We start from the raw sequence: 8,637 nt of genomic DNA, 5'->3' as shown, positions 1-8,637 counted from the left end.
TTTTTTTTTTTTTTTTTTTTTGTTACGCTTTCTTGTGTTCTGGAACAACAACAATGGACGAAGACCCAATTTTTCTTAAAATCGGGCCATTAATTTCAAAAATTTCTTGATTTCATCGTCTTCGGTGTTGGTATTGTGATCGATCATCCATCTCCAGGGAGAAAGAAAGATTCAACATTTACCAATAAAAATACCGTCTCTCTTGTGGTTTTGATTCTATCGTATCGTATCTCTTCTTCAATATCCACTTTCCATTCCCGATTTAACGACTTTCTTAGTTTCTATCTATCTCCCTCCCATGTCCCCGACCTAACCTCTCCTTTTAAAGATTGTTTCGCTTTTCCTTGATTTGATTCGAAAGAGGAAACAATGAGCAAGTTCGGGGACTTGAATCCGGCCTTCTCTGGTGCGGGTCGTACCAGCAGCACCAATAACCCAGACGCGAGTTTCAATCCAGCGCCTTTTTCACGCTCTTCTTCTGGTCTCTCTAAGCCCAGATTCTCCAAGGTGAGAAGGCAAGTAAAGTCTCAGAATTTTATCAAGCCCTCGGTGACTTCTGATTCTTTGCCGGGTCAGAGTTTCAACCCGTTTCAGTTCCGTGGGTCTTTTTCCGGTGATCCTACTCCAAGTGAGATCGGATTTGGACGGAGCAGCAGCAATGAGGGTTTCGTGTTTGGATCATCTACTCATGGTTCTGGTGAAGAGATTGGGACAAGGGTTATGGAGGAAATGGGAAAGCTCAACATTGAAGGTGAACAAGGAAAGGATGATTATCAGAAGAAGAATGAACATTTGGCTTCCAGCTTTAGTTTTGGTGTGAAGAAGGGAAACAACTCTGTTTTTGCAGCGAGTCAAACTGTGGAAAATGATGAACTTCCAACTCTGTTGAGTAATAAACTGACTTTTGCTTCTTCTTCGAGGAGTACAGGACATGTGATCCAGGAAAGTATGCAGAAGTTGAATATTTCGGAGAGTATGACTGATGATCAGAAACGAAGTAATAACTTCAAATCAAAAGAGTCATTGGATTATGTTGGGCAGAAGATACTATCTGATGAATTGAGTAGAAAGTTAAGTGTTGGAAGTATGAAAACTGATGGGAACCTTTCTGGAGATTCAATTCAGGGGAGTGTGAATGATTTGAACAGTTCATGTCCGATGAACTATAGTTTTGTAGGTACACAGCCAAGTGAACATCTGAATCCTACAAGTGTTCATGATGTATCTTCTACAACAGTAAACACGCCTGGGTTTAATTTTGTGAGTAATCAAGACAGTAGGGGGACAGGTTTTATGGAATTCAAGACCCCCAATTCGAAAGTAAACCCATTTTCTAGTTTGGACCAGAAATTGGGGTTCAATGCGAAGAAGGACTATGTTGGTGCCACGAGAGGGAGAAGGAAAGGAGGTAAGCAGCCTGTGAAAGTACAGCTAAATATTGGACATGAGTTTGCTTTTGCAGAAAGTGCTTTTCCAAATGGAAGCAGTGAAGCTCCTGAGGCTTATTCACCGATGGATGCATCTCCATATGAGGTGACAGAAGATTGTAGAGACTTTGTTGCCGAATCAGATCAGTTTCTGAATTCTGACAAAGGTCATTTCTCGTCTGATATACCACCTACTGCTCCAAATGATGTGTTTGATGCAGAGCTAGTTCCTGCAACTGAACAGATGGAAGTTAACGAGGGGGGTGAAGTTAATAACTATCAAGCTAAAGAATTTAATACTGGGAAATGTGCTGATCACGAAGACTTTGCTGCAGATTCTATATCTGGAGCTGATACTGAAAGTTTTAAATCGGCAGCGGAAGAGATGGAAACTAGTAGTGAAACTTTTGCTACAGCTTCAGAAAGTGAGGTTACTTCACGATATAAGTCTGACACGCAAGAAAATGATGACGATTCGCTTGCTAATACAGGTGCTGCTAGCTCCAGTTTTACCTTTTCTGCTTCATCGTTTTCGGGAGTGCAGGGGCAACTATCAACTTCAAAACGTATCAATAGGAAGAAAAACCCAATTAAAATTGGGCAGGATCCATATATCTTAATTCCAAATGCAACACTACCATTAAAATCTTCACAATATTCGCCGTTGACTGGTGGGCAGTCACATTTTTCCAGTGGGAAACCTAGTGAACGGGATCCGCTTACTCGTCTACACAAGCCTTTTAATAATTCTGTGATGGACAAAGCACGAATCGAAAAAGATGTTTCTAATGCTGCACAAGAGGCATGTGAGAAGTGGCGACTAAGGTTGTTTACAAGTCAGCTATTTCGTTGCCGTTTATATTCTTCTACAATTTGTTCCTTTAGTGTTCTGAGTATCTAGTTGTTACTGTTGCTTGCTTAGTTTCTGTCTCTATATGTAATTTACCTTTTCTTGAATGACTTTTCTGCAGAGGAAACAATGCTTATAAAATTGGAGATCTTTCCAGAGCTGAGGAGTCTTACACTCAAGGGATTGATTCAGTGCCTACAATAGAAACTTCTAGAAACTGTCTGAGGGCGTTGATGCTTTGCTACAGTAACCGTGCTGCAACGCGTATGGCCCTTGGAAGAATGAGAGAAGCAATAGCAGATTGTTCGATGGCTTCTTCAATAGACTCCAACTTCCTTAAAGTTCAAGTCAGAGCTGGAAAGTAAATATCGACCTTCCTTTAAACTTCTTATATTTTATAATGAGCCGAGATAAAAATCTTAGTAGTGATTTTTTAGTTTTGATACGAGAGTTTGAACTGAGAAATGAATGCTTGTGATATTTTCTCGTTTATGCTCTAAGCTGGAGTTGTCCTGATACCTTGCTATTTCATGCTCTTCCTCAGCTAGCAATAAGTAATAATATCTTTACATTTTATGATGTCTTATTGGCTGATCTAGGGTTTATTTTTTTTGGTAGTTGTTACCTTTCACTTGGGGAGATTGAAGATGCATCCAAGTATTTCAAGAAATGCTTGCAGTCCGGAAGTGACATCTGTGTGGACCGTAAAATTATAGTAGAGGCTTCTGAAGGTCTACAAAAGGCACAGGTAGAGTTCTCTCTTCTTTTAGAGGGACACTGTGTTCTTTGTAACTCTTATAGATGATGGATATTGTAGCACAGGATCACAGGACACATGTTGCACAGTTATTAATATTATTCCCATGGCCTTATTCTGTGTATTGGATCTTGTAATTTTTATTAGTTGATTTAGGAATTAGACTGAACCGTACTAATTGTTCGGCTGATGTTTTTGTTGAGATGTGGGACGATAAGTTTACTTAATGCTGTGCTGTTTTAGTTATTGCTTGCTATCTGATAGAGGTTGACAATCTTTTCAGTCGTTATGTGCAGAATATGATATATTTCCAGAATATAAGTTTAAAATATTCTCCATATTTTGAAGAATGATAATCACACGTTCTTCGTTTTGACCAATTAATAGTGTCTGTGTCTTTTCTAATATATTATATTGTCTGTGTCTTGCAGAGAGTTTCCGAATGCATGCATGAAGCTGGCCGCCGTTTGCAACTTAGAACATCAACTGATGTTGAGAAAGCTTTGGAAATACTGGAAGAATCTCTTTTGATAAGTTCACACTCTGAAAAGTTACTCACCATGAAGGGAGATGCACTCTTAATGGTATGAAAGTGTTAATTTTTAAAGCTCCTGATTACTCTGAGGAGGAAATCAAAAAGTTCTTACTAAAGCAGATCAAGAAACCTGTTTATTTTGTTTTATTTGATGACAGCTTGAGAAGTATGAAGCAGCAATAAAGCTTAGTGAGCAGACAGTTGATTTGGCTGGAAAGAATTGTCGTCCAGATTCTTATGACACTCACAAGGATATAAATTTTAGAATTTGGCAGTGTCAACTCATGCTTAAATCATATTTCCATATGGGAAAGCTTGAGGAAGCGATTGCTTCTCTAGAGAAGCACGAGCTACTATCTGCTACAAAAAGGTGATTTTTAAATATACAACTTTTACGTTTATTTTTGTTAGATGAGGCCATATCTGACAGGTCTTTTTTGTCTGTCACTCTGATAAAGAGACGGAAACAAAACTCTTGAATACTCCATTCCATTGGCTGGTACTATACGTGAGTTGTTGCGCCTTAAGGTATTGCCTTCTTCTGCGACATCTATTGCTCTGAACCTACACTTCCTTTTCAGAATCCACCTATACTTGTAATTCTAAATGAATTAAAAAATAGGAAAAAGCGGAGTACATATTAGTTGTGTTATCTACTCATTTTTGGTGCCGTTTTGATATTCCTACCAAATCACAGTCGGCAGGGAATGAAGCCTTTCAGTCTGGACGACACACTGAAGCAGTTGAACACTACACAGCAGCCCTAGCTTGCAATGTGGAATCACGTCCGTTTACAGCTGTGTGTTTCTGTAATCGTGCTGCTGCATATAAAGCTCTTGGTCAATTTTCCGACGCTATTGCAGACTGCAGCCTTGCTATTGCTCTTGACCAAAATTACTCAAAGGTTTCGATCCTAACATTTATCAGTATTTGGTTTCTGCTAACAACGGATTGTAGTTTCTGTTTACTTTTCAAATGCATAATCTACAACATTTTGCCTATGTTCCCATGTGTGTATGGCTTTATACTTACAGAAAGTTTTGGCATTGATTCTCTTATGAATTAAGGCTACTTTTCTGTCTGATTGGCAGAAAAATTACTCTAGAGTGTCACTTAATTTGTTAAACGTCTTGATTCTCAGGCTATTTCTAGACGGGCAACGTTGTTCGAGATGATTAGGGATTATGGACAGGCAGCAAGTGATATGGAGAAATATGTTAATATTCTAACCAAGCAAATGGAAGAGAAGACCTCTGGAATTCATGACAGATTCACAAGCATGGCCAATGACATAAGACAAGCTCGCGTACGACTTTCTGAACTGGAAGAGAAATCAAGGAGAGAAAATTCATTGGATATGTACCTCGTCTTGTAAGTAACTATCCTGCTAAGTTAATTTTATTTCACTAATCGCTGCATTATGATCTCTAGTTCTTATATGAGTTGAAACATTGCATTTTTCCCCAACAAGCATGCCAAATTATCATTTCCTTTAGAAAGATCTTGGTTTATACTGCACAAATCTGTTGTTCCTTTGTCAATTTGCTTCTACGGGTGAATGGATGTTCGGGGAAACTTGGGTGACTACGAGGAAGAACCTTGTAGCACAGATGTGATAATTGTGTCAAAACTTGCTAATCAGAACAGGACTTGCGTTTTGGCAGGGGTGTTGTACCATCATGCTCAGCTTCAGATATCAGAAAGGCGTATAGGAAGGCCGCACTCAAACATCATCCGGACAAGGTATTTTCATATGCTGAAACTGTCAACTTTGCATGCTTGTGGATTCTGTTAAATCGAATAATGCAGAAAGCAAAGAGCTGTGGAAGATAACAAGTTCATAAAATTAAATTTATCTTGTTTTCATTATGTGAAGGCTGGTCAGTCTTTGACAAGAAACGAGACTAAAGATGAGAGGTTATGGAAGGAGATAGGAGAAGAAGTGCGCAGAGATACCGATAAATTGTTTAAAATGATTGGGGAAGCATATGCTGTGCTTTCAGACCCTGCACAGGTAATATCTGAACCGATAACATTATCAGCTCTGTTTTTATTTGCCTTGAGAACTTAGTTTACAGTGGCCAAAAGAGATGATTAAAGTTTTCCAATGATATGACATTTGTTTTCTCTTAACCCCTAGAGTTTTCTATAGTTATATTTAGTTTTTATGTTGTGGTGCTGTTGCAGCGTTCTCAGTATGATCTTGAAGAAGAGATGCATAATTTGCAAAAGAGACGTGATGGAAGCAGCACATCTGGAGCCGACGCAGATGTTCATTATCCTTTCAACGGCAGTAGAAGAAACTGGAGAGAAGGATGGAGTTCACGTAGAGACCCATCCGCTCCGAGGTGGTCTGATCAAAGCCGATCAAACAGATACCCATTGTAACACTATAATCATCTCGAAGATATCTTTTACCAAATTCCTCAGCAGCAAAAGTTGAGTCCTCCTGCAAATACTCAGGTCGGTAAGGCGCTTGATAGTATTATCAGATGGTCAGATTAACACAAGATGCACAAAATTTACGCAAGTGATGGAGAAAAAGGAGAGTTCCCTCTGTTGTATACTCGTTTTGTTCGTGAGGTAGAGAGACATCTCCATTGCTCTCCATGTGAAGAAACATTGTATAGGGTCACACGGAACGTAAAGTGAGTGATTGAAGCAGACATACTATAAAGATTTTTTTGTTTGTTTATCTTCTTTGGGGTCAAGACTCGAAGTGGTCTCCCTCGTTTGCAGTTCCTGTTTGTTTTAACCCTTTTGATTTGTAGTGGATTATCTCACTCAATTCATTGATTTCTGCAAAAGGTCATTTAGATTTGATTTTCCATTCAATACAAATATATATTGTTCGACTGTTTGTAGAAAGATTATGATTTATCTATTTATGCAGGTCCAGAGTGAATTGCATTGAATTTTATACTATATTACTATTGTCTCCAAATAGTAGATGATATATCCTTCATGAGACTACAACATTAGGTGGTCTACCAAAAAAGTAGACAATAGATACCAATTGAGTGAAAAAGTATAAAATGATAGTAATATAGTATAAAATTCTTGATGAGACTAATTAGTGAAAAAGTATAAAATGATAGTAATATAGTATAATATAGTATAAAATTAGGTGGTCTAATTAATGATAGTAATATAGTATAAAATGATACTAATTAATGAAATTAGTATAAAAAAGTAGACCTACCAATTTTATACCAATTGAAAATGCATGTCCTAAAATCATCAAGTTGCACATTCAATAACCTAGCTACATCGAAAATGAATATATCATATATCTCATAGTTATACGTAAAATATATTTACGAAAATTATTTTGGGTGCTTTAGACACAACCTATATGGCTGACCCTACGCAAATGCACATTTTACATATGTCCAGAACATTACACCGAATTTGCTTATTGTGGCATCAATTGCTGCTTTCTGTATTATTGCCCTGACCACTTTATTGCCCACTGATAGTGGTAGAGGAGGAAGAAGAGACAGCTAGTGCTCGATCTTACTATTCATTTTGACTCTCACTGTATTCCATTTTGTTTTGTTTTTTAGCTGTACGTATTTGATGTATAGGTTCTGATACCAACTCATCTTAGTGAGAATAAAATTTTTCAAACCGGTGTCGTTGTCCCCAACCAATTTCATTAATTAGTACGTATATTCCAATTGTAGGTGGTCTACCAAAAAAGAAAAGCTTGCCGATTGATGATGATGAGGCTCCAAAATGAAAGAATAACACTGTCTCTTTCACAAATCTCAGCTACATTGATGGCATTTTATCTCTCTAGATGTGAAATATCACATTTTAATTTATAGAAAGATAATACTAAATCTATAGAAATATACTTCCTCCGTTTTAAAATATAAGATGTTTTAGAGAAGTTTTTTGTTTCATAATATAGGATGTTTTCAAGTTTCTATGCAACTTTTAGATTAGTTTAGTATTTTATATTATGCAGTATTGTTTCTGATTAGTTGAACTTGTTAAAAGTAAAATACTTTTTAATCTGCGTGCTTTAGCTAAAACATCTTATATTTTGAATTTTGAAACGGAGGGAAGTATGCGACAAGAAAGAAAATAAAAATAACCGTAAACAAAATCGTCGAGATGTACATTTGGCCAATCTCCAATCCAAATAGGAATTTAGTTAATAGACTTATTTGGTTAAGGACTTGGTCGTGTAATATATACATATATATCTATACTAGTATTTTGGAATTATCAAAAGATACAAAACCTAGCAAATACGTTCATCTTTTTAACCTCTCTAAGTCGCGACCTGCATCGCCGATTTCCACAAGATCCGATCTCCCGGCTGAGAAAGATGGGGAGCACGTCATCGAGGAGGGATCCAGAGATGTGCAGTTTGCGAGACGACGAATTTCCGTGGGAATTATTGGGCTCCATGGTTGAGGAGGAGGACAAAGAGACAGATCACCTGATACAACCGATTTTGGAAGGTGCTGTAGAACGGGCGAGGAGGGAGCTCCACGCTTTATTCCCGTCTAAATTGGGAAACTCATCATCAACTGATGTTCCAAAAGAAGGATGCACAGAGAAGGAAGACGATGAATTAATTGCACGGTTTAGCCAGTTCATGAAAGGAGGTGCTTGCAAAGAAGTATACACGGCTTTTGAAGATTGTTTTGAGAAAACTGATAACATCTATAAGTGTCCTGCTAAATACTCGCCATTGCTGATCAAGTGCGTGGACGCTCACTCCGAATACTATCAGCCCATTATTGCGCTGGCAGAATGTACTGTGGAACAGTTCACCAAGGAGGTCAAAGCCTTAGAACTCGCTCCGACAAAGCAACCAGAGAGATTGAATACTACCAGCCCATTATTGCGATGGAGGAATATGCTGTTGAACGGTTCGCGAGGAAGAAGCAAGCCAAGGGATAACTGAGAGGAGTTTGGTAAATTTTTCTTGTTTATAGGAATAATTCATCAGTGTTGGATTTCGGAATAAATTAATTGTTCCTTCGTTTTTAGATTCCTACTTTATAAAACTTGTCGGATTTCTTCTTTAGATATGATTCGAGAGATAGAC

General features: G+C 37.9%; 2 protein-coding genes across 2 annotated transcripts; both read left to right on the top strand.

Annotated features, from left to right (window-relative positions):
* On the top strand, nucleotides 33–6,376 carry LOC104735264. The gene is made up of 11 exons (XM_010455019.1): nucleotides 33–2,252; nucleotides 2,399–2,638; nucleotides 2,896–3,025; nucleotides 3,466–3,618; nucleotides 3,728–3,939; nucleotides 4,028–4,097; nucleotides 4,267–4,473; nucleotides 4,711–4,940; nucleotides 5,234–5,312; nucleotides 5,446–5,583; nucleotides 5,757–6,376. Exons 1-11 carry the CDS (start codon nucleotides 370–372, stop codon nucleotides 5,955–5,957), a joined length of 3,543 nt encoding a protein of 1,180 aa, XP_010453321.1. The 5' UTR covers nucleotides 33–369; the 3' UTR covers nucleotides 5,958–6,376.
* LOC104735263 lies at nucleotides 7,624–8,623 on the top strand. Its single transcript, XM_010455018.2, has one exon. The coding sequence runs from the start codon at nucleotides 7,909–7,911 to the stop codon at nucleotides 8,491–8,493; it is 585 nt and encodes a 194-aa protein (XP_010453320.1). The 5' UTR covers nucleotides 7,624–7,908; the 3' UTR covers nucleotides 8,494–8,623.

Source organism: Camelina sativa, chromosome 13, assembly GCF_000633955.1.
Source record: "Camelina sativa cultivar DH55 chromosome 13, Cs, whole genome shotgun sequence".
In the NCBI taxonomy this organism is placed as follows: domain Eukaryota; kingdom Viridiplantae; phylum Streptophyta; class Magnoliopsida; order Brassicales; family Brassicaceae; genus Camelina; species Camelina sativa.
The sequence above is the reverse complement of the archived record's forward strand: the minus strand, read 5'-3'. Positions and strand labels throughout refer to the sequence as shown.

Excerpts from the sequence above, each read along its gene's own strand:
- LOC104735264 (XM_010455019.1), top strand. The coding sequence starts at position 370 with ATGAGCAAGTTCGGGGACTTGAATCCGGCCTTCTCTGGTGCGGGTCGT. Across the intron at positions 3,940-4,027 it reads CTACTATCTGCTACAAAAAG|AGACGGAAACAAAACTCTTG; the intron begins GTGATTTTTAAA and ends ACTCTGATAAAG. Across the intron at positions 5,313-5,445 it reads TCAAACATCATCCGGACAAG|GCTGGTCAGTCTTTGACAAG; the intron begins GTATTTTCATAT and ends CATTATGTGAAG.
- LOC104735263 (XM_010455018.2), top strand. The coding sequence starts at position 7,909 with ATGGGGAGCACGTCATCGAGGAGGGATCCAGAGATGTGCAGTTTGCGA.